The sequence below is a fragment of the Ptychodera flava genome, chromosome 6 (genome assembly GCF_041260155.1).
Source record: "Ptychodera flava strain L36383 chromosome 6, AS_Pfla_20210202, whole genome shotgun sequence".
In the NCBI taxonomy this organism is placed as follows: domain Eukaryota; kingdom Metazoa; phylum Hemichordata; class Enteropneusta; family Ptychoderidae; genus Ptychodera; species Ptychodera flava.
In genome coordinates this window covers 14331468-14357852 of record NC_091933.1, presented here as the reverse complement: position 1 = coordinate 14357852, position 26385 = coordinate 14331468, and the positions used below count along the sequence as shown (strand labels likewise).

At 37.0% G+C, this 26385-nt stretch overlaps 1 protein-coding gene across 2 annotated transcripts; it reads left to right on the top strand.

Moving 5' to 3' along the window:
* Positions 1-2202: 2202 nt before the first annotated feature.
* LOC139134922 (nischarin-like) lies at positions 2203-21665 on the top strand. 2 transcript variants are annotated; one of them, XM_070702019.1, is made up of 14 exons: positions 2203-2369; positions 3338-3601; positions 6079-6223; positions 9003-9070; positions 9881-9976; positions 10280-10375; positions 10806-10937; positions 11486-11740; positions 12323-12490; positions 13128-13208; positions 13929-14040; positions 15000-15270; positions 15896-18918; positions 19426-21665. In XM_070702019.1, the coding sequence occupies exons 1-13, from the start codon at positions 2283-2285 to the stop codon at positions 17916-17918; spliced, it is 3798 nt and encodes a 1265-aa protein (XP_070558120.1). In that variant the 5' UTR covers positions 2203-2282; the 3' UTR covers positions 17919-18918; positions 19426-21665. The 2 variants fall into 2 exon arrangements, with proteins under 2 accessions (XP_070558120.1, XP_070558119.1); XM_070702018.1 differs by having other exon boundaries at positions 2206-2369; positions 8970-9070.
* The last annotated feature ends 4720 nt before the right edge of the window (positions 21666-26385 follow it).

Sequence of the window (26385 nt, the reverse complement as noted above, 5' to 3'; positions counted from 1 at the left end):
TCACCATCACTGTTGTTGAAAATGCTTTCTGAGTTTACGGTCAGTTGTCAGTTTTACTGCTTCTATCATTCTCTAGAATTTGTACAACACTTTCACCAGAGTCACTTATCTGTCAAAAATATGTCACCCTGTTTCTGACCCACCTGTGATGTTTCGGGCATTAAAATCTGGTATTGTTTTAACATGTACAGCAGTGGAAAAAAAAAGTAGATATAAAAACAGGCAAATTTTAGGTACAGAGAAATGTATAAGGCTTTTGCTGTTAGACTTTATTATGCATACAAATTCAAAAAATGATAGCTTACATAGGATGAACAATAGAAACACTAAAGCTTATCTGGTATTACAAGCAGAGACACATCACTATTACCAGAGTGTGGCAAGACAGGACATTGTTATATCTTTGGGCTGCATTCACAAACACCTCTGGAGAGAGGGGGGAGGGAATCCAAAAAAAAGGTTCTCTGATGTTTTCAAATGCCCCTACCCAACTCAAAACACATTCAAATGCCCCCCCCCCCCACCTTCTGACTAGCTATAATTTTGGAATCCCCCTCAAAATAAAACACATATTTAGCAGTTTTGTATTGAAAAAAATTTTTTAGAGCATCTACATAGTCCCAATATCTCATCTTACACTGATATACGTATACTGATACACAGTCACTGGCAAACCATTGTACTCTGACTCAGGTGAATGAAATAGTTGGTAGAAAATCAACTGGCTTACCATCAGTCTGGCCATCCATCAGTCAAAGTGACCCATCAGAACAGAGTAATACAAAAGATACAGTTTACCTCTGTGAACTTGACAGTCAGCCAAAGTGACTCGTCAGAATAACTGATTAAAAAAGCACTAATGTCCCATTTGCGTTCTTATATATATTCCTTTATCTTGGTTCTTTAAATGTATGTAATTACAAAGTTTAATAATCTTTGCAAACACTCCATACAACACCATATTTTCAAAAATTGGAGCTATTTCCTCACTGCCCAAAGTGTTACAAAAGTTATATCGTGAACATGGCGTGACACTTATTTCTCTTGGTCAACTTGAAAATTTTATTTTTGTGAACAAAAGTGCTCTTTTCTGCTTGTTATCACGTGTTCAGACAGAATAAAACCATGTTCCTATTCTGTTTTATGTACTTTTTGGTCAATTCTGTTCTTTTTTTGCCATAACTCCATACAAACCTTCATAAAATAAGACACCCCCCAATCATTGATTGTAAACTCTGACCCCACCCCCCCTTAAAAATGGTTTGTAAAAGTCAACCCCCTACCGATTTCCACCAACCCCCCCCCTGTAAAAAACGAATGCTCCCTAAAAGTGACCCAATGTGACTTCCACTGTTCCAGTGCAAATGTATGGAAAGGGGGACTCAACTTACAATTTGTTTTCAGTATGGTTATTAACAGCTACCATTTAATGGTCTTACAACTTTAAGCTCAAACTTTTGGTTTTTAGTCTCTGCCAGAGAATGCTGCAAAAGTTATGGATGGCTGTTTCATAAATCCTAAGTACTGTACATCGGAACAAGCCTCTCACTGTAATCTTTGTACTTCTCTATAAAAAGAAAATTCATGTTTCTTTTGACACATAGAATAAATAGGCTGGAGCAGTTCCATGTGATCTAGGTTGATGCCTATGGGTATGAGAAAATGCCTGTATGTTTGCGTATTTGTAAATACATAACAGAGAATGAGTTTTTTCCAGACAATATATTTTTTGTGACTTTTTATTTAAGAGACAACCCAACGCAATATTTCATATCAATCAGAGACAGTTTTGTTTCAATTCCCCCTTTCCCCGAATTCCTTCAAATGCCCCCATACTCGTGATATTTTCAAATTCCCCTGTCAATCCCCCGAGGTGTTTGTGAATGCACCCTTGTTTTCAGATAATAACTTGTAGTTTCCTTTTCCTTTGTGTGTATGAATGTTTGTGTTTTTATGAGGGCTGCTATTTGAAAAAAAAAAAGAATTCCAAGAAGGCCATAAATTTTTGCAAAATTTCCTTGAGGCAAAAAATCACCAGGAAAGTGGAACACCCCCCCCCCCCCCCCCCCCCCCCCCCCCCCCCCCCCCCCCAGCTGTAAGTTAGGACATTTCCTGAAGGGAATGTATCTCACATGACAGGTCATGCGTAGGGTCACGCCTCGCCAAGACGGAGAAGCTGATTGGCCGTATGGTTGTATGCTAATCAGTAAAATGGCGGATTTGATAAGCTAGGGTAACGTTAGGTGCGATCGCCGTGGGTTTTCCCAAATAACGCCTTGAAAATGGCATCATACAGCGATGATCTGGATGACATAAGGCTCGGCAGGAAAGTATCGATCAGTGGGACAGAACAAGTTGACAATTACACGGTAAGTAGGCTCACAGGCCAGAAAGATTATCGGGGAAATGAAGCCATTGGTTCTCAGCCGTGCAATGATATTCACCACTTTAATATGTAGTACGAAACCCATGAATACGATTGTGAAAGTAAATTTGTCGACTGTGGTACTCCAGATCTTCGTAAATGAACTATAGTTATTTTCAAGATTTCAGCTTAACCGTGGACATTCGTAGATCCGTAGCAAGCCTTCCCGAATCTGACTGATGAACCTCAAGTGTACGTCGAGTATGACAAGCCACGATCGCTCCTGATGATATTAATATAGTATGCCTCCGCGTTCACACAAGCAAAACAATCTGGAAAGTCCCTTTGTGCCACGCCATACAAGTGCACTGTTAATTAACCAGCCAAAGAGAAGAGTTAGCATTTGACAGAGATTTGTGATGCATGCACGTGCACGTGTTTGAATTCAAGGTTAATTTTGTCTGCCAAGCAATGTGTGTAATTGTGGGAGAGAATGTATCAAGTGCCAATCTACTTATTCAAAAACAGTTTCCTCTCAAAACGCCATCAGGATCAGTACTCAGTAGAGTTGGTATTTCCTCAAATTAACGTGTATACTGTTTGAGAGAAAAGGAATCATGAATGACATGATATGTATTGCATTGTGAAGAGTAACATGGACTTGAACATGCCTCATCCCTTTTAAGTGCTATTACCAAGTTATAACCCTCTCTCAAGTCTTTCAAAGGCCAATGACACTCTGCAATAGCTACTTTGATCAACTTTTTAATGAAAAGCTTTTGTTATAAAAAGGCTGGTTGCTTACTAGAACAATTATCATCCACCACCCCCACCCAGTTTTGCTCTATTGCGTCACAGTCCCAATACACACATGTGTGGAGGGACTGTGATTGCATATGCACTATTCATAGATCACCCTAAGAAGGAAAAGATGCAAAACATTCTCAGTTTTTTGTTACCATTCACTCACAGGTGTACATCATTGAAGTTTCTGTCAATGACAGCAGGTGGCGAGTCAGACACAGATATAGTGAATTTAGTGAGCTGCATGAGAGACTAGTGACTGAGAACAAAATAGAAAGAAGCCTACTGCCACCAAAGAAACTTCTAGGAAATCTTTCCAAGTCATTTATAGAAAAAAGACAGAAAGATTTGGAACAGTACCTTCAAGTGCTTCTACAGAAGTATACATACTTGCCCAAACCACTATCTGTATTTCTTGGATTCAATATATATGTGAGTATTCTCATTGTTGTGTAAGGTTTTTTGGTAAAACAATATCAATTCTTTCAAACAGCTCTTTTGAATCTTCTGCTGTTAATATAATACATAATGTTTTTCCACAATATTCCTTCATTTGCATTGTATCTTTTGGTGATTTTTTAACAGTTTCTAGTTACTTCCAAAGGACGTTGACATACATAGTATTTAGCTTGTCAACTCAGTCTGTGTATGTGTAAACTGCATTGTCATTGTTGACTGGTGAACTCTGGTCTGCACTGAAATTTGAATGCAAACAATAACAGAACATTCCACACATATATAGACGCTGTGTTGGCAAGCTGGATAGCAGGTATTCCAACATGCTTTGCAGACTGCAGAGTTGACATAAACATACAAAACCAAAATAGCGAAATAATCATCACAAGTTACAACTACTGACCCTTTGAATGTTTCTTTGTTTTCTGTAGCAAATCTTTATAATATAGTTTCTCATGGTATGCTGGAATGTTGGCCTGGACTTGGGTACAAAACAAAAGACTGAAACAAAAAACCAACAACATACTTTTCAACAGCTAGTATACAGTACCTAAAAGCATCAATTGCACAATTGGTTTACTTCTCTATTTTGAAACAATTGACTCCAAAAAAATAGGCCCATGACTTCCACATTTCAAACATTTTATTTGTGGCCCATTATTGTACAGTGACTCATTCTTTTCTTTGGTTTGCTTCTAGAGTTGTTGCAAATGACAAACAAACAATAGTGATACACCAGGACATTTGTTAAGCTTTCTTTAACACCTTCATCCAACTTTCTGTGTCTACTTATTAAGCTGTGCTGTTCAATCAGCTATCTATTATTGTTGGCCCCATTTTAAAGGGGCAGCTTGTTTATCAGCATTATCTAATTACAAATTAACCAAGTTAATAACAATTCAAACAGAGAACAAAGGACTAGTACAGTGTAAATACTCAAGAGGTATCATTGGTAAACAACTTGTGTGTAATAAAAATAGAGTTGAGTGTAGATCATACAATATTAAAGGCATGTAAATAGCTAGAGGTGATATTGAAGTAGTTTGAATTACAGACTTAACATCTGCTGTAACATAACTATTGTTGTGTAATGGATACTTGTCCTGACTTCTGTGTGGTAATCTTGTTATCCATGCAATAACCAATTTAGAATAGCTGTGGCCTGCAATCATACAATCACACAAGAGAATACAGAAATGTATGAGCAGTTGATTTTCTATACATCTTCATAACATTTTTAGAGTTCTATCTGTTAAAGGTGTTGGGGTGCATGGCGAAGATCGCAATGTCTGACAGTGAATTTTGCCTTTTTTCTGAGAGCACCTAGTTACAGGGCATGATGAACAGCTTTTGAGCAGTTCATGTGTCATTGTCGAGGATTCCTCTGAGCCAAAAAACGTGATATTTACACTACATGGTCACTGTTGCAGATATGGTTAGATTTGTTCAAAATGGATTGCCAACCTGAGCAAATCATTTGTACTCACTTTGATTTTGCCTTTACCTGGCAACTTCAAGTGACCCTCTTTTAGGTGTGTTTATCTTGTTTGAAGTGTTAGTTTACTGTAAGTTGCAAAATGGACATTGTCACATTACCAATTTAGCTAGAATAACTACATGGATGCAGGCACGGGTACCAGTAGTTGCATTTCAAATTTACCCCAAATCAGCATTGATCAGTTTGTAGGATAATGCCTTTCATTGAATCAATGATCATATATATGACAAGAAATTCGTAAATAGGGCCGTTCACAGTTTACGTCACTGTTCTCTCATTAATATGCAAAAATAAATATTTGTCCGCATTTTCAGATAACGCTTTTGAAAATTACGCATGCAAGAACGACGAAAATACATCTCAGTGGGTGACTGCTAGTGTAACAGTGAATACTAAAAAACATATTCACGACTCTGAGTACTGGCTGCAAAAACGGCCACGTATGCAACATTGGTAAAATTTGTCCGCATTTCAAGCTGCGTGTGCGATGTCGCGCGCGTACAGCTATATTTAGTAACAAACCTGTAACCGTGAACAGCGCTATTGCCATTGTAAATGGAACTTGCTGACAAATTTACCACAATCAGCATTGACCCATTTGCAGGATAATTCTATGTACTTTTCCTTGAATCAGCAATCATATAACAAGAAATTTGTAAATTGCCATTGTATATTGTAGTTTTATGTCATACTTCAGTACCCCAAATCAGCTTTGACAAGTTTGCAAGATGATACCTTCATGGTATATGTGATCCTGTAATAAGAAATTTGTAAATTTCATCTCTTGGGACAACTGATAAATACAGTACTCTTCAAATAGCAACAGTCAACAACAACAACTCAGTGGCTAATTTCAACCCTTTCTGCTTTAACTTATAGTTTGACCTGGAAATGCAATGATATCAATCCGTGGGTAGCAATTGGAATAATCATGCCTTTTTCCCACTTCCTGTAGGACATACATGGTGTTACAGAGGCATTGGCGGAAGAATTGTTTGAGAGAGGTGACATGATACTGGCGGCCGGTGAAGTGTATCACATGACACCCATGCAATTGTATGCCATCACAGAGAGGCTGAAATTAGCCATACCAACCTGTGGTAAGATTTATATCATGAATGACCATTCTCTGAGAAAATACCAAGTATGATGATTGTAGTACTGTGTTTCTTGTAAAGGTTGTCTTGCATGCCTTAATTATTTGGCATCTTGTAATTTGATGAAATCAAATGTACCAAGAAGATAAAGGTATGCAATGTCAATATTATACAAACCAATGTTATTGACAATTACAAAGTAATTAAACTTCTTGGCTGTAATTACGATATTTTGTTGTGTTTCCACCAGGATGTGTTGCTTTAAACTATGATGGTAAATTGTTAAAAGTCCTGTATCTGTAGAACAGTGGGTCAGTTTAGCTGTAGAGAGCTAGTTTTAGGGGTGGTATTGTTGCATCTGAATAGAAACATACTCCCTTTGATATTGTTAAATTGTAATGTAGCTTAGCATAAACCCACATTCTGCTATGCTACGCACAAGATATACTGTATTTTCATTTGTGTCCTCTTTTGTGCAAGAGATGTGAATAAGTAAACTGTGTTCATCTGAGATCAGTCACACCAATTATTGTCTCTGAGAGATAAGTGATAAATATTTTTGTATCCTAATTCTTGGAGTCTCATAACATTGATTGGAAAGCTGTCTGCATGGCAGTGAATGTTCATTAATTAGTGATCACAATGATTGATATTGTGTCTTTCAACTCTCAATCGGCCATCAAACAGTTAACTCTTACTGATAAATTACCACTTCTGTTAAAACAATACCAAAGACAGTGTCAGTTATTTCTGGCACATGATGGTGTGTTCATAAGCTATTTTGAATGAGGTTGTCTGTTCATGAGTCAGGTGATGCATAATTAGTGATATGTATACATATCTTAATTTTATATAGAGAAAAAGGCTATTAAATATGTAAGAGCTTTTATCCAATATTTATTTTAAATCAACAAAATAATACCTGTGCAAAGGATTGACATTGGTGATGTCAGATTAAAACATGATTGAGTAATATTAATCAATAGTCGTTAATTAATGTTTCACCCAGGACTCTCCATTCAATTTTAGTTTCCGGTTGCCTTATAATAATCATTGCAATAGAAATTAGAAGCTGAAGTACCTGTGGGGATTTATTTGAGAATTTTGCAATGCAAGTAGTTGTTGCATTGTTCACTTAGAGAAAGTGATTTAGTACTGTTTCCAACGGAAGGAACATTTGTGTGCTGTACTAGGGAACAAGATCTGTAATATATCAACATTACATTCAGAGTCCGTATGCTGTCTAAAAAGTCCTTATAAGTCCTTGAATTTAAAAGCCTCCTGGATAGTCCAGGAAAAGTCCTTGAAAATGAAATTGAGAACTGCTGGGAAGTCCTGGAAAAAAGTGATAATTCAACTAGTACAATTTTCAAATATGACAAGATGATCAGTTGTGATATCACAAAAAATGATATGTACAATCATATATAAAAAAGCATATGATACATTGTAAAATGTAATCGGAATACTGTATTTTGGACCCAAAAAAGTCCTTGATAATTGCTGAAAAAGTCCTTAAAAATCCTTGAATTTTAAAGGTATACTGTCACCTGTTCCAATATTACCACAGTTACCATGGAAAGAGAAAATCTAACCAATCACAGATTTTAAACAGGTGGCCGCTTTTTAAAAACAGTGCCCTCATATGGGCATTTTGAATACCAAGGAACGCCCCTTTGACCACATATGGGCATATTTAGATTACAGCGCCCTCACATGGGCATTTTGAATACCAAGGAACGCCCCTTTGACCATATATGGGCATATTTAGATTACAGGTGACTGTATTTAACAAAGGTGACTGTATACCTTTAAGTAACAGTGAGTATATGGTCCCTGTACATTGTACAATGCAAAATACTATTAAATGAAATCTGTAAAATTACTTTTATATGTAAAATGATTCCTATTCATGTTCGCATGCTTTATAAGTTATTTGCAGTGATAATAATGTTTTTATATTACAAGCATAAACATTTAAGACAAACTAAGACTCTCCCTTTGATTTTATATTGTAAATCATGTCAGACAATATAACACACCTCATCCGTAGCCATGCATAAGAACGTACTATACACAAAACTTGTCGCATGTAGGTCTATGATGTAATATGTTGGAGTAGTTCAGTAAGAAAAAGTTTTTCCTAAAAAGATCGCAATACTTCTGCAAAATGTTCAATGCACCTTTGATTATAATTTTTGTCCGCATTGAGTCCTTGTTGGAAACCAAAGCATTCAATTCTTCTTCCGAAAGTAGAATAAATCAAGAAATTTCTGGATAATTGTTTCGATCGCCGGCAGACAACATCTTTGTTTACATTCCAGTCCGCGTTCGCGTCAAATATCGGTTTTGACGTCAGCGGGCATCATTTTTCGGAACTGATGCCTGGCAGGCAACAGTTTAAACAAATTATGCCTGATGACGTCTTTACGTGGATCAGCACAAAAAGAACGCATCCCACGTGACTATCAATTGGCGAATTAGAATACAGACTGCGGAGGAGGTGTGTTACAACTGTGATTGTTAGTTCCTCTGATGTTGTTAGATTTACCTGTTGAACAACAATGTGAAATACACATCCAGAATACTTTTTTATGCCATGATTTTACATCAACTTCTAGTGATTTGCAAAATGTGACCGGCTTACGTTTCTTTTTTATTCTTCTTTTTCCCTTCCTTGTTTAAATTTTGTGTATTTTCTTTGCTTCCCCTTGTGTTTGACTCTTATTTTTTTCCGTTTTTGTCACAGTGTGCAAAATTTTCTGCTTTTCTCCATTTACAGAGTCTGGTGATCGACGCCTTGACCTCGGTCATGTCATGGATTTCATCGCTATGTTGAAATACTTAAAGGTGAGACACCACTTGTTTGACTTGAATTCAATTATCACTCAAAAATAATGTTGCTCATGAGTTCCATAACTTATATATTAGCATTTGAAATGCCTGAGAAAATATTGCAAAGTTTTTAATGATCAGAAGAGAAAGATGTCTAAACATGTCATTTCATAGTAGTCTTTTTTGACATTATATACAACTTATATATGTATGTACAACTATCTGAACAGACAGTTAAAGACACCAACAGTTGTCAGTTAATTAATTTCCATGATTTAGATAGAATCTCACCTTTGTATAACCTGTGTGCTGTCGTAACTACTCGTACATGTATCTTTAGACTCATTTATCTTCCCAGGTATCTGAAGTCAGTGATTCATGTCATTGCTGGCCATAGGATAATAAGGAAAAAGTCTCTCTTTTGGAAAATAATTGTGTGAAACTTAGAAAATAAGCACTACTTGTAATTTTCTGTCAGTTTTCACGAGATTAAATCTTATAATGCTGTGTGTATTGTTGACCATTCATATATTGATGCTGCAGAAGACCGTTCATTTGAAGTCAATGTCAGGTTGGATATCAACTTATTAGCCACAAGTGCCATTACTTATCAGTTCTATCTGTCCACAAAATGAATACTCTAGCATAAAACTGTGTATAATAATTGTAAGCTCAAGTTAATACCCTCCAATGGTATTATTTGCATTGTAAATTACAGATTGTGTGTTATTCTAGTACCTGTAATCTATATTTGAGCTCATATAAGTAGTTTGTACTTCAATTTATTGACAGTTGGTGATAATATATCTTTATTTGGTATTACAGATAACAGGATTTGAGAAATCCCTTGGCACAAGTTCAAGAACTGTCAATGAATTACCATATGACATGTCAATATTCAAAGCCCTAGTCCAAGTTCAGGTAAGGCAGTTTCAGTTCTGAGTTTCGATACGTTAAAAAGTTTGTACTATACAAGTTCAGACCTGTGTGTGTAGAGGGTTCTGTATGACCACCCTCGAGGTAACATTCAATCTTAGGAATGCCCTGAAGAAATATTATACAAACCAATATTATTTATAATAATGGTCGCTTTGTGTCCAGACTGAGACCTACCCAAGGTTTTCCATGTTGTTGAACCAGCATTTATGCTATCCCTAGAATTAGACGAGTCAAAAAAGTTAATAATTCACAGATGAAAACTGTGTATGTCCGTCTTTGTTACAGATTGATAACTGTAACTGTAGACTGATATCAGGGTTAGATTCATTAAAGAGAACCCTGGCAACGTTAAACGTGCACCAGTCAACAACCACTATCAGGGTAAGTGAACGCTAACACAGTTGATGAGATTTGTCACAAGTTAAGCAGACACACCATTGACAGATGTTTCCTATGTATGGGTAGATCATGTCACATTTTGATACCATGTTCCAGTCAAATTCTCTTATCAGAATATGTCTTTTAACCATTAAAAGATGAAGTGACAAGAAGTACAGAATGATTGTTTCAGTTTAACATAGATAAAGCAAAGGAGAAATGTTTCCTCTACTCAATCCTGGTTGTTAATTAAACTACCTTAACATTTTTCTAATCTGCCTGTCATTTGCCATCCCATTATGCCAGGTCAGTAAAGTGATTAAGAGCCAAACCCTATTTTGTCAAGTATGTATAGTACCTCTTATGTACAAGAGAGTCACATCCTTGTGCTTGGTTTGGCAGTTTGAGTTCACGTTTGCATTTTTTGTTGCAGGATTTGTTGTTACCTAGTGCACACCAATGGGAGACTGGAACCAGCGAATTCACTGCCATAGTACCCACCTGGTCCGTACTCACCACAGCTGATTTCAGTCACAATACCATAGAAAGCATTGATGAATCCGTGGTAAGTTACAGCTTGCCAATCAGAACTCACTGAATTTGTCATGGAGAGTAACTTCACAATTTTAGCATGATCTTGTTGTTTTCAGTGGCACAGTGTATGAAAGAAAGTGGTTGAAATTATGTTATGTCAATTGTGATCATTTTCATAATGTCAATCTCCTCCATTCTTGAGATGACAATATCCAATCTGAGGTGAACAGACTCTGTTCAGTCTCAGTTTTGACATTTAATACCAGTGAAGACTGTAGATTGTAGTTACAATAGTTAGCGCAAAAGGTAGACATGGGATGAAATGTCTTTTTCCTGTAAATCACACGAGAATGTAATATTTGCTTTCATGGTGATTGCTCATAAAGGCTCAAAATATTTACTGTGAAAAGTTACACATTCTTTGCTGATATCAGGATTACAGGTCTCAGTCCTCAACAAGTTCATTGAAAATAGTATAGCGTCTGTCGCTTGTCAGTCAAACCTTTACTCTATTATGTTTGAATCCAGTGACATTACACATAGCCGCTACCATGGTTGTCTCAATTTTTCCTCCCACAGAAACTTATGCCTAAAGTGGAATATCTTGACTTGAGTCACAATTTGATCAGCAGTGTGGAACATCTCCAGCATCTGTCTTCTCTCACTCACGTGGATCTATCCCATAATAGAATCCAATCAGTCCAATCTATCAATACCAAACTTGGCAACATTAAGTCACTCAACCTGTCAGCCAATCAGCTTGACAGTCTCCTAGGGTTGGCTAAGCTCTACTCACTCAGTGAGCTCGATGTCAGCCATAATAAAATCACAGATGTAAGTAAGATGTAAGAAGGTGTGTATTTGAGTGGGATTTTCACTGATGAGGTCAACGTGTGATAATGAGATATCCATTGAGATGAAAAATAAAAATTACTTTCCTTCATATTGATAAAATTAACTCTTATCGGAAGTGTTGTTGCTTCTACCCTTGTACTGCAAATTACTTGAAATAAGCCACATGCCTTTTTTGGCATTTTCAGATTTTCATTGTAATCAGCAGATTTTTTAATTTGGCGAAAAGGTATAGACAAGGAAAATGTGAGGAAAAGTTTAATTAAGTAGCAAAGTAACAGCTAATTTCACTTAAAAAACAATGCAAGCTATGAAGACTTGTTTTACAGTTTGTCTCTCTTTGAAATAAACTCATTCAAGGTAGTAAAAAAGTAAGGAATTGTTCTGAACACAGATATTTTGTCAGGTTTTCATCCTGTTTTCATTTTCCTTTTAATTAATATGCCATCTACCAGGTCATTCTCATCTGCTTGTCACTTTTCTCACAATTATTCCCCTATGTCTATAAATGGCATGTTCATTCAGAAGACGGAATGAAACTTATAATTTTTTTTTTACCTTTAGGTTGTAGAGATAAAACATCTTTGTGGATTGCCATGCTTGGAGAGATTAATTTTACTTGGCAATCCAGTCACTATAGTGACAGACTACAGAACTAAAATTTTAGAAATCTTTGGAGATAGAGCAAGTGAAGTGACCCTGGACAAACAGGCTACTAGTCAAAAGGAACTGGTGAGTAATCTGTACAGCTTAATTGACACACTAGTAGCAACGTGTTCTATGAGAAATATATCGGTTTTTGCTGCAGTGTAATATATGACCCTGCTTTTGATTGAGACTTTTTGCGGTCTGTTTCCCCATCTTCAATGAAAAGAATATGTAATATGTTTCCACAAATGTCGGCACTGAACATTCGTTGAAAGCCGATCAAGATTCAACAGTGAAATATGAAGATTGAGCTGGCAATATCTAGTGAAATTAAAAACTTTTCAAATAGATTTGTGCAAATTTAATGAATGTCGGAGTGAAAAATTATCATGTTTTATTTAATACTGAGAACAACTGAAGCTTGCAAACAGCTTTTAAACCAATCTGACACAGAAATTCTTTATCAGAAGTAAAGTGAATTTGCATACACATTCGCTGATGATATACAGTGTGTCCACTGTTTCTACTGAAGAGTTGATGTTGTGTGTTCTTTCTTCATGGTTTAGTTTCATTATGTGCTGTGTATTTTTCTGTCAACGTAAGATCTTTTTTCCATTTCTGTTATTTTGCCTGTGCCAGCTGACCTGTGATTTATAAATAAACAAGGAAGCAACAGACAGCAGAAAACTCAAAAATATTTTTGTCCCATCATACTTACCAGGACACAGTAGCTGTTCTCCAGGCCATTCATAAGGCGAAAGAAGCCAAAGAAAAACAACGCAAGAAAGTATCACCAAGGAAGGTAAGTCTGTCTGGAGGTGCATGAAATTGGAAACCACACTTGCATGAAGGTAGTGGAATTAAGGTATTTATAGTGGTAGATGTATTTCTTGTCATTCCAGATTCAGTTCCAAATGAAGTCAGAGTGTTTACACTGGACTGATATACAGTAAATATCCATATTTCTGTCTGAAATGCCATTCCTTTTGCTGTTTTCATCAGCTCACAGTGTTTGCTTATGTAGACTTACTGTCCTCTTGAACATTATTTTCCAATTGGAGCCAATTTTTCACAATTGTGAAAGGGACCCTCTCAGAAGCAAAGTTGATTTTTTTTTTAAATAAAAAATATTCAAGGGGGCACTGCGACATGTTCAACCAGTTTTCAGATGTTATCAGGCTTCTGCATACAACTGATTCAAATGCCTTGTTCACATTCTGTTTTCAGTATTTTTTTTGTTCACATTCTGTTTTCAGTATAAAAAAAAATGAAGTGGATAAGTAAAGCAGAAAGACATGCTTGTTGACTTTCTTAGATTCGTAGTGTGACATACCTGAAAAAAGGACGTGTCATTGTCTTATTACCAATTCAATGCCATCATAAAAAATGAAAGTAAATTAACAGTTTATCTATGTAACCTGATAACTGGTGTGAAATTTGGTTCCGCCTCATTTTGTTTCCCTCTCCTGGTCCACCAGTTCTAATTTGGAGAGTGTATTAAGTTGTCTTGTGTTTTCAACAGAAACATGTGCATGAGGCAGAAATAGCAGATGCTGATTCGTTAGAGTCAGAATCACTGCAACAGGCTAATTTGCATGGTACACCTGGTTCAAGTCCAACAGCTACTGGCCCAGGTAATCAAGTATGTATACATGTACCTGTAACTATAAAAAAATCCCATCTTGCCTGTCCCTAGCTATACCGTTGGAAATTCATGTCTCAAAGAGCGCCACCAAGTGTACAAAACCTTACAGCTTCTCTGGTATGCAAGGTTTATTTGAATGCAAGGTTTTTAAAGTCACACTTTCTATCCAGGCAGTTTGAAATTAAAGCTTTGGCTGTGTTCTCATTTCATATTCTCAAGTACTGATATATGTTTACTTTGTGTGAGTATCATGGTCTCTATACCGTATTTTGATGGATGTGTCTTCGAGGATGCCAGCATTACTAGGGAATACAACTTTAAACAAGCAAGAATTATTTGCAGAAATTATATTTATAGTGGCATATATACTGTATGGTTATAGGTGTGGCCGAGTTATGAATGAATCTGAATCGAATGTCAAAGCTTTCTTATTTTGCGTTGTCATGTAAAATTTCACAAAATTATCATTTTCACCAGTTTTTCAATGTATTGGTTGAATTCATTGGTAACTGCTTCTGGAAGCAAGTATTTGCCTGTACTAAACATTTTTGCACACTTTTGCGTTCAACAAGGTGGCGTATTACTTCACAGCTAGCATTTTGATCTTCTATCACATGCAAACGTAATGGGGTGCTTGCATTGCAAATGGTGCAAATATTTATTTATGCATGAGATACTTTGTAATCTTACAACAAGCAAATAAGGATTAAATTGCAGTTTGTATAGTTGATGGTGTAGGGGCTTGCAGTCAGCACTTGTTTTTTATGAGTGTACGAGAGCGCTTGTAAGCGTATGTATTGCAGACACATATGTAAATATATATCTCACTGAGTTCAAGCTGGCCCAATTGTCTTCAAAAAGCAGCATGCAAATACTGTTTTTCATGAGAAGACAGGGTATGTTGAAGAAAACTATATCTTACATGGATTATTTTTTCCTTCATCACAGTGACAGAACCGAACCCCACTTCTGGGGAATTCCGGTCACAGATCGAGTCTATTCGTAATTTAGGGGGAGAGCAGTGGCTACGCATGCTTAATGAGATACAGCAGTCTGGAGAAGAGAGGTCGTCGCTCTCATCCAACTCATCACTTCCACACGACAGCAAATCGCTCAACTTGAAGACAGAGGGGTCACCACAGGGTCAAGGGTCCAGCAGAATGGGTCAGAGACCTGATGAAAGTGTTGCAGAGGAAGTGGTGCCAAAAGTAATCGCTAGGTATGAGTCATCATCGGATTCAGTGAATTTTCTCAATACCAAGCTGTTTGTGATTACTTTGATGTCAGGTTAGAAGGGAAAGTCGATATCGGGTTAGAGGAGAAAGTCACTATGTTTTCAAATTATTTCTTTGATTTTCTTTTATTTCATGTCATTCTGCTGTCAAAAAGATGGTAAATTTTCAATTGTCAGCTCTCTTCTCCCTCCCTGCCTGTAGATATAAGAAGGACTGAATGATTTGATGACATAATTTATATGGTACATACTAGAAATTAGGCTATCAGCATATTTAAATATTTACACGTTATGTGTACTCTCAAGGTGTGGGTAGAACTCTGATGATTTATAATTCAACATGTTCCACTAAGCAGAACAACATATGTTTTTAAAAGAAAGAAAAATATAAACTGAAATAATTTTTTGTCACTTTGCTGTGATGTATATGCTGTGCTCAGGGATGGTGTAACTCAATTCAACATCGGTTGCAGTGTACCAATCGAACCTTTGTATCTCATTCAGAGTCAGGCTGCCGTTTAGTACTATCACTTTAGTTTGTCTTATGTGCGGTGCTGGTTCATAGACCATCAACCCATCATTAATTTTCAGTTTTTTTTCTGGCTTCAAGGTCACCGGACTTCACATCTGACAAGCCCAGTACAGATGATGACCCTTCAAAGGAACCAGCACCATCCATAGAGGGTCTGTCCCCCTCCCTGCAGCACCTGCAGTGCGTGCTGGAGTCCATCTCTAAACACAGCAAAGCGGACGAATTCCCAATGGAGGATCTCCTCCTCACCAGAATTCCAATCCCCCCGGGGGAATACTACGACAATAAGTGTGATAATGATGATGATGGTGGTGAAGATGATGGAGAGCGCAGACAGCCTCCAGAGGGAGAGAGTGACACTTCCGAGGCAGAGACCAGCATGGAGGAGAGCGACCACGGCATCAAGGAACAGACACAGAGTCTGCAGCACTATGTGGATAACATGCCGGTGAATCAAATGAAAGAATTCCTACAGTGCCTGGTCGAGTTGTCCGATGATGGTGACCCTACCCTCGGTGGAATGCCTGTCAAGATTGCAGTGGCTGGAAAGTTTCAGGTATACTTAGAGAAGCGCTTACACACCCTTATGCCCGGTGCTTTGTTTGAGGTGATGACAACAGCCAGGGAAAAGAAGTCTTCCCAAAGTACTGTCAGAGTCGTCTTCAAATCGGGGAGTTTGGAGAATATTCGGGATACAGACCTTGAATTGCATCTGCCCACATCACCTGTGACAGCTGTACCTCAGTCTCAGAGCCAGCCTTCTGTCGACCCAGCAAGGATGTACTCTGAAGACGTCTTGGACGACCTGTCTCAGCAGAATTCCAAGGTTAACAGTAGACTATCGGATGCTCTGTGTGGTTTGGCCGCTCTTAGGGGTGTTGCCATTGTCAAGTATTTCCATGAAAACATCGCTCAGATCAGTGCAGATGTCGAGGAACTGAAATTCTTGATGTGGTGTGATGTCATCACGCATGCCCTGCCTTCCCAAGAAGTCGAATCATGTGTGATGTTGAGCTCCAAGGCTATCTATTTTGTGTCGGACCAAGATGTGAAATTGCTGAAGAAACACTCTTCCGGACTCCTGCAGTCCTGGAAAGGACACCGACGAATGTACAGTGACTCAATTGTTGGCAGTTCAAAGGCCCCAAGTGATAATCTGGAAGCCACAAGTCACTGCAGTGGGGTCATTATGAATGTCAGTCCGGACAGCAGTCAAGGGCAGGTCAAGTGTTACCACATCATGCAGCTGAAGAATCTCAAAGAAGTGTTCAGTGGCTTGTTTGATCAGAGCTTCAGATTGACGGGAACGGACTCCGACAACACCCTGTCTTGCATCACGAGAGACTATCGTCTAACTCACGCCTTTCTTGATGTGCTGATGTCGGTACTTTGTTTCATCAACATCGCAACTCCATCACCGGAGATGGAGTCCAGCGGATCTGAATACGACCTCTACAAGGCCTCCCTGAAAGCTTGGTCTTGCCGAGAAAACTTTGAGTATGTGCATCCCAGCAAGGTGCGTTTCATTTACCCAAGTGAAGAAGTAGTCAATGATCTGACGTTCATCGTCGTGGACAGCATCAAAGAGAATAAACCTAAATTGGATGATGTTACCATTCTGATGTACTCCTTGCTTTTCCAGTTACGCGTTGCTCCCTGTGAAAGCAAAGACACAGCCGATAAGACCGCAACAGCGGTGTCAGAGTCCAGGACAATGGTGGTCACAAGCACTCACATTGTTTTATGCATCCAAGACCATGTCAGTTACCCACTGCCGGACTACACCAAAGTCCTGCCGGAGAATCCACAGTACCGGGTCACTGACGTCAAACCACTGAGTGACCTCAGAAGACTGGCCATCAGTGACCCTAGTCAATCGGTCATCTCGCTGGCCTTTGAGAAGACAGAAGTGGTGGTTGATGTCAGTCGGGATTACTACAGTGCTCAAGATTCTCCAGCGGACGAGGTAACCGAGGCCCAGGAGATCCTCTGGACCTTCTTGTTGCAGACAATGGAGGAGAGAGACCGGCTGCAGAAACTGCTGTCTAAACAATGGATGAATCTCACAGGCAGGGAATTGCCAGTGCACAGCAGTATATAATTCCCAAGGGAGTAGTTGTTAAGGAGTGTGACATCTGCGATAAGAGTCAATTTGAGAATATAGCCACCGTCAGTAAAATCAAACTGTATGTCTGAGAAAGTTGATCAGAACGATGATCAGCATACTGAACGAGATAATATAATTTGTCTTGTAAACTGTAACCTTCAAATGTTGAATATTTGTCAATCATCCGATTCAGAACAAGAGGCATTACCTACTGTCTTCAAATTTTTATGGCATTGCATTTAATGGCCCAGAAATAAACCCCTCAAGATTTCATGTCAGTTTGATGAATACGTAATTTCAAATCAAGAAGCGATGTTGACACTAATCACTGCTGAATCTCATTAAGATCACCTAGCTGTAATCAAACTAAATAGCGAACCGTTGTTGTTTCATTGTGAAGTTGACAGTACTAGCATGTGACATTTTTCATTTTGTATATATGCAAACTAACGACATTTACAATTTACTGTATATACTCATGTTTTGGAAAAAAAAGACAAAGATGCAATCGTCTCTTTGTGAGACCGTAGTAATCTTAATAGTTGCTGTATTCGAAGATGACTATCATGCTATAGTTTAACCTGTTCACCCCCAATTCCAAGTAAACAGGTCCACAATCACCATTTATAATAATGGGTTCGGGCCAAATCATGGTGGTGAAAGGGTAAAGGCAAGTTCCATAGTTAACTGTATCTGACAAGTCAGACAAGTCAGGCTGAGACACGGGAATTCTCAAAACAATGTTGTCTTCTGAAGTTTGTGACCATAGGCAAGTTTAGAATCATGGGTGATAATATCTAAATGTGACTGCATTGATCAGCCAATGGGAGCCATGGTGACACGACCAATGAACACAGGCAAAATTTATAGGCTAATAGTGTCCCAAACAAAAAAAGGCAGTACCTCTGAAAATGGTAAGGTATTGCTTTGTAACGCATTTCCTCTGTTGTTGACATCAAACAGATTGTATAGAAACATAATATAGAAATTACAGGCGATGCGCTGACCATTAACGTTTATTTATAGGCAAGGGCGAGAGGAAAGCTAAAATTAATGGGCGAGGCTTGCTGAGCCTGTTAATTTTGGCTTTCCTCGAGCCCACGCCCATAAATAATGTTAATGGTCAGCGTGGAGTCTGTTATTTCCATTATATTATCAACGAACCTCAGAAAACGTCAAAATTTACGAAAATTTCCCACGCGAACGGCAACGGAACCCCAGAACTTGTCAGTGAGTAGTGCGTGTGCTGTAAAAATTTTGCAAATGAAGATGTTTTTTCAAAAAAAGTGTCTAAACTTGCCCACAAGTGTTCCATTTTATTTTGTGATTGATTATGATCTTTGTACAAATTACAATTTACGTTTTAGCTGAGAAGTTACGATGGTTACGATATTATTCATATTCAAGGGTACATAAACGAACCATTATTGCATATTTGTGGTCGGTCACATGGTTCAGCTCGACCAATTAAAATGCGACGGACAGGGCATGGTAATATAAGTGCTGGTTAAATGGTCAGTGTAACTTTTGATGATTTTTTCACAGTTTTTTCTTAACTACAGTTTCTTGTCCTACTCTGCAGAGCACATTGAGATACACAGACACAGTATTCAGCATGTCAACTCAATCTGTGCATGCGTAGACTGCATTTTTATTCAAATGTAAACAATAACAGTACACTCTACGTGTACAGATGCTGTGTTGGCATGCTAACTAGTTGGTGTTTTAATATGCTTTGGGGAATAAAACAAGAACTTGCAATTGCCATACAGAGCGAAAATAGTGAAAAACATCCCCAAACGTTACAGCTATTGACCCACTGGTATGTATACTCTCCCAATTTATATCACTCAATAATGCTCTCTGTAAGGTTACTCTTTTTAATGAAGTAATAGCGTTAAATGTATGCAAATTAGCAATGCAATATTTGCCAGTTAAAAATACCATGATGTGAATATTTGATGTCATACAGCATTATGCTGTTTCAGCAATGTAAGTTTTCCATAGATCACTGAATTTACAATACTGACAAGACTATTAAAAATTGCCAAACGTCGGGAGGATAAACAGAAGACTTAATATGTGTGTGTAAAGATTAATAAGGAGCACCACCATCACCTCTTAATACCGAAATGTAAGTTTTTTGTGTCTTTCTAAAAAAATTAAATTTTCACTTTAAAAGTGCTGCATTTGTATGTGAAAGTCATTATTTGTAAATACATGTATTTAATGTTTGAGTAAAATTTCATCCCTTGATAGATCAGGCTTATTGAAAGTTGCAAATATTTTCATCATTGGCTTATAGCAGACAAATTTCTCCTTATTCCTTCATTTCAGATAATACTGACTTTTTAAAATGAATCGTCATGCCTTCTGCACTGGTGTATTTATGAATTAGGCTCATGTCAAAGGAAATGATAATTTTAAGTGTCAAACTTTTTATATTGGAAATGTAATTCTTTTATGGCAAAGTATGCCAAATATTGTGTATATAGACTCACTTATATAAACAGAGATTGCACAAAATGGATTAGTGCCGGACACTTGAAGTGGACTGTACATTTATTATTTACCCAGACTTCAAATGTCCAAGACTGAATGACTGATACACCGGCCCTTGGAGGGCAAATGTGTTGACAGTATCATCCACTTTTGTGTATGTGTTCAGCTTCGTGGTACCACATACTCATGTTTGTGAAATAAACACTTATTACGCAACATATGTCCAAAATATATGTCAATATTCTGTATGTATGCCACAGATATTTTCTGGGATCTCGTGTCAATGACAAGCATAGCGAGTGAGGAAATGCTGATTGTTTGTTAATAACCCGATTACTGTAAACAATTGGTATGAGGTTGTGTAGTTCAAAGTTTGGAATTCTGAAATACGTGTTTTTGGAACATTCACATATTCAATGTACAAGTGGTAAAAGGGTACACAAATGCCTGGAGGATGGGTCAAATTTACATGAATTGTGTGATGTTACCATACAAACAGTAGAAATGAGACTATCTATGATGTTACACCAAGTCATTTAATATCTGTACTCCAATTTATGTAAACCTTACAAGGATGTTTTGATGTGTTTGTTGTAATTCTCCATATTATATTGAAATCATGATGGTTTGTAGATAAAATTGGTCTTATTCTGTCTTGTACCATATTTAAAATGTAGGAGTGATAAATCACAAAGGGTCCAGCAACAACGTGTAGTTACAAAAGTTTTAGACGGCTGCTTTCAAATTTGCATCATTGTTGAAGTCAGTGTATTGGACAGTACAACTCAAATACTGTGGGTTTCATGCTTGGTGTACAAACAAGTCTGATCATGCTAGAATTACGCGATCAGCGTGAAAAGTATGAAGTCATTGTAATGAAAAGAATGTAAATTGAATAAAAGTACATGGACAGCAGTTTCTCATCACAATCAAAATTTTTTTGATGTGTAATCAACATACAAACTTGTACAAAAATGGTGACTATGTAATCAGCTAAACTTACTAAAAGTGACTTAATGGCAAAGGGAATGGAATTATTTAGCTTGTTGGTGTAATGGCTCAATCTGAACAGTATTTTTGCCTCTACACTCAAGATGTGAAATTTCAAGATTTTCACTAGCAGTGCATACTTTCAGTTTTATATCGTAACTACTTGTATTTGTTTTAAAAGAAAACTATTGTCAAGGTGCATTGTATGTACAGCATATGGAAAATAAAATCTCATTGTTACTAAATGTATGCAGTGTCTTGCTTGACAATCTTCTTTGAATGCGTGGATGATAGCATGGGTATTGGTAGAATGGTTCTATAGAATCAGTAATTTTCATAACAAGATGACTTGGAGAAAAGCAGCGTCACTCAGAGCAAACTGAAAGAGCTGTTCAAAACAGACTCTTAGAGAAAAATTTAAGTGGAGCATTATAAATAATAATAATAAAATAAGCCACAGAAGGAAATATGGATGAAGAAAAGTTGCTTCATGTTTGTAGAAGATTATTGACTGAAAATAGTAAAATACACTCCTGAAATTTAAACATGGTAACGCACGTTACATAAAGTATAAATTACGGTGAATGGGATTTTTCCTTGGAAGCCACAGACCAAATTGGAAGGCCAGTAGACATGAGGTTCCCAGATGATGTTTTGACCATAAATGAGAAATCATGCTGCAAAAGTGTTTGACAGGCAAATATGAGCATGGTTTTGACAGAACTCCACGAAGGATGTCATCTTTAGGATGCAAACCAAACCATACAAACCAACATTGTCAGATCATGTTTTTATCAAACATGGCGCTCAGGGGCACTGTGCATTGTTAAAATTCATGACAAATGTGCTGTATATATATATATATATATATATATATATATATATATATATATATATATATATTCATACAAAAGTCATATGGTTTAGGCAAATATGAATCTTGCTGTTTTATGTGAAAAAATGGTCAAAGGTCAACCCTGATTTTAGTAACAAATTATGGCGAAAGGTGATTTTGTTAATGATCTCTTGTAAACACAGTTATGTCAGTATATTCACAATTCCTGTCACTTATATGTCACAGCATGTGATAATGTATTTTTGCACAAAGGCCCGGATTTCAAGGCTGGTGGAGTGGAGACAAGGAAAGTTTTAAATGGGAAGTATCACAAGTAGGGGGTGCAGATATTTTGAAATGGTGGGGAAGGGGAAGAATTTTTAACATTGGAAATAGAGCCACAAAAGACACCTTTGCATGTGAGGAAAGAACTACATTGTAGGTGTCTTTATAGTGATGTTTTTAGGGGAATGAGTTTTATAGTAACTTTAAGAACCGGCTGGTCATTCAAACATAACATTCTCAGTGTGACACTCGTACAATTAAATAAAAAAGCTAAACAAAACGAATCTATACCGGTACAAGGGAAGCAGAACTCAAAAAATAAGGAGAAACAAAACGGTGTCATGGATGTAACTTCATATATAAAACACAGGGCCAATGTCCCTGAAGCTACTGTAGACGTCGACAGTATAGAGGATGTACATAGCATAATACCAGATATATACCGAGTGCAGAGGTCCTTTGGCAATACAGTGTATTCTTATAGCAGAAGAATTGTTTCAGAACAGCTCATATTGACTGCTATGTACACAGACATTCATTCATCTTTAGCCAGCATAGAAAACTGCCATCATGTTTTCACACTAGGTGGACACTTGTACAGGCAGTTTGACAAAAAACGCTATCAGATGAGTAACTTTTGAGAAACACAGTTTTTGACCAAAAAATGGTAAAATATTGCCCCCAAAATACAAAATTGAAGATTTCATCATAATTTCAATATATCACACTAGGATAATTCCTAAGTACCTGCATACCAATATCATAGCTATCAAAAAAGCAGTTTTTGAGAAACACATTTTTTGTTTTTTGTTTGTCATTTTTTGACCAAAAATGGCAAAATTCCCCAAAATACAAAACTGAATATTCCATCACAATTTCAACATATCACTCTATGATAACACCTAGGAGCCTGTATACCAAATATCAAAGCTATCAGATGAGTAGTTTTTGAGAATAAATTTTTTGACCAAAAATAGCAAAAATTGACCCAAAAATACAAAATTGTAGATTTCATAATCATTTGAATATATCATATTTTGATCATCCCTATGAAGCTGTATAAAGAATATCAAATTTGCATATTTCATCACCATTCGAACAAATCTAAGTGAGGTTATCCCTATGGACCTGTATACCAAATATGAAAGCTGTCTGACCAGCGGTTATGAAGATGTTTTAACAAAAACGGCTTTTTTGAGCTAATTTGTATGTTCTTGAAAACATCAAAAAATGAAAAAAATTGTTGGTCATAATCATATGTTGCATCTACATAACAAATATCAAGACTCTGTAAGTATTGCAGTTCTCAAGACATTTGAGTAGACGGACATCCTCACAAACGGATATACATACATACATACATACAGACTGACGCCAGACACCGGACGGATACCCATCCCAATAGCTTCTATAGACTATAGTCTATAGTAGCTAAAAATCATTAGGTGATAAAACCAGATCATCTTAATAATAACAATTTTTTTTTTATTTCCCAGGAAAAAATAACAATGTTCAGCCTTAATACATTAGATGAGGAGAAATACAGTGCTATCATTGCAAGAGTCTTGCTTGTCAACTAACACTATTGTAAGAGATTTGTATCTCAAGAGGGCAGAATATGTCAGGATAAAAGTACCTCATTCAACTTCAAAGAAGTATAAGACGCCTGTGAAGAAAGTACAGAATATTGCATAGTGAAAAAAAAATATTTCCTGGAGTAACCATCAACAACGTTTCATTTATTTACACAAAGCGTTCTATTTTTATGAAAAAACAATTGATCAGAGTACTTGTTTGATTGAGGATTGGCAATAGATGAAGCCACATCACACTCAAGACTTTCTGAAATGTTTCTTCACCTCTTGCTCAATTCAAAGACATTGAAAATTCAACAACTATTAAAAATATTCATCATCAAAATCAACGATAATCTAGTCTTATATTTCAGAGGATAATTTTATTGTCTGTAGCTACTGGTAACAGTAATTGAACAAGTAGTTACCACAAATTTTCAAAGTGGGCACTTTGAAAAAGTGAGATTGTGTAGACCAAACACTTTCTTTGGCCACTGAGTTGTTATCACAACAGTCTGTGCATACACATTTATCTGTGAAACAGCATTGTCTATTTTCAAGACTAAACACATTGGTGACAAAGCTGTTCTATTTCTTTATCACTGGAATTACCTGCTCATATGAACTCAAATGATGTTGATCATGCATGGTATGGATGTCTAATGAAATTGCTGTGCCTTACTCTGGTCTGTAATTTGGTAGAACAACTGTCAGCTTATCAGCCAGTATTTCTGGCAGAAACCAGAAACTGTACACACATTCTGTACTTGCTTTGTCTGTGAGAAAGGAGCAAGCAATCTTTTGTTATCCACCTTTTCTTTCCAGGTTCTGTCCAACATGAGTCACTTTCATCAAAGTGACAAAAAAAAACCAACTAAAAGACAGCAATTTTGTAATATTTCAAAAAACAACTTGAAAAATGGACTTGTCCTATCGGTCGTCTCCACCACTTGCATAACTTGTTTTCACATTTCAAAAACGTAAATAAGAGAAAATCTATAAATATAAAATATAAATCTTACTAAATAATTGTTTTTAAATAATAAAGCTAAAATATGGTCACAGAACTACACATAATGTCTTGCATTCTGTATGTCTATGGTTCTATGCTGTGTGAATATAATTTAAGGTAAAGGTCAACGGTACTGGACTGTTTTGGATATTCATAATAAAATAACACAAAATTAAAACTCATGATCATTCAGATGTAACAGGTTTGTTCAAAAACTATATATGTCAGTAACACTGGAAGATGTTTCCTATTAAAAAAATACAAGGACAGGAGGAACTGTAAAATTCTAAATGTCCAGGGGGTAACTGTCCTAGCAGTCCTACAAGACTAATAGCTGACCACTATCCACCATACAGTATGAGATGGTTGCCCTCTGGACACTCACCTCCTGGACACAGTTTACACCCGGGTTAGAGTCAGTGTCCCATGGGTAATTGTCCAGGGGGTAACTGTCCTACCAAACATACAACACTAATAGCAAACCCCTATCCATCATCAGTATGAGATGGTTGTCCCTGAACGCTCACCTCCTGGACACAGTTGAAACTAGGGTTAGAGCAATCTGATTAAATCAGATGTAGAGTACAGCGACGTCTTCTTATGCGTACGCGGCATACTGTAGTGAGAGGCGACAGAGAGAGAATACCGCGTACTCATAAGAAGACGTCGCCGTACTCTACATCTGATTGTAATCAGATTGGGGTTAGAGTAGGTGTCCCATGGGTAAAAGTCCAAATGGAAAATTGTCCTACAAGTTCTAAGAAAGCCAGGCATCCCCTGGACATTTCCCTTTTTAAAAAAGCCATCATTTCAGATACTTATCTCCAATAAATATGTCAACATGCTCTGCGTAGGTTAGTGTTTTGCATATGACACACACATGCTTGTCTCCAAATGAAAACTCATGCTTGTTTGTTGTGTAATTGTTGTTTTTCTTTGGCATGGTACACAGATAACAAAATTTTTGTATTTGCATTACAAAACTGTCTACAAAATTCACTATTTTTTTCTATTGCATGCTGGCGTTGTTTGACACTGTGTACCTTGCCAGTCATTCAGCTCACATATATATCTAATGCTGGGATATTAATAGGACCCTTCATCTTCACACGAAACCAAAAGTTTTGAAACAACTGGAGAAAACAATATGCACGTAAATGAGAGAAAATGGCTGTAACGTTTGACTGTATTTACATAAATTTTCCCTTATGCAATATTTTCTTCTGCATCTGCTTCTCCAGAAAGAATGTTACCATGAAGAGA

What these genes read in the sequence shown, in the direction of transcription:
- LOC139134922 (XM_070702018.1), top strand. Translation starts at nt 2,283, where the DNA reads ATGGCATCATACAGCGATGATCTGGATGACATAAGGCTCGGCAGGAAA. An exon ending in TTCTTGGATTCAATATATAT is followed by an intron (nt 3,602 to 6,078) that starts GTGAGTATTCTC and finishes CACTTCCTGTAG; the next exon opens with GACATACATGGTGTTACAGA. An exon ending in AGTCAACAACCACTATCAGG is followed by an intron (nt 10,376 to 10,805) that starts GTAAGTGAACGC and finishes TTTTTGTTGCAG; the next exon opens with GATTTGTTGTTACCTAGTGC.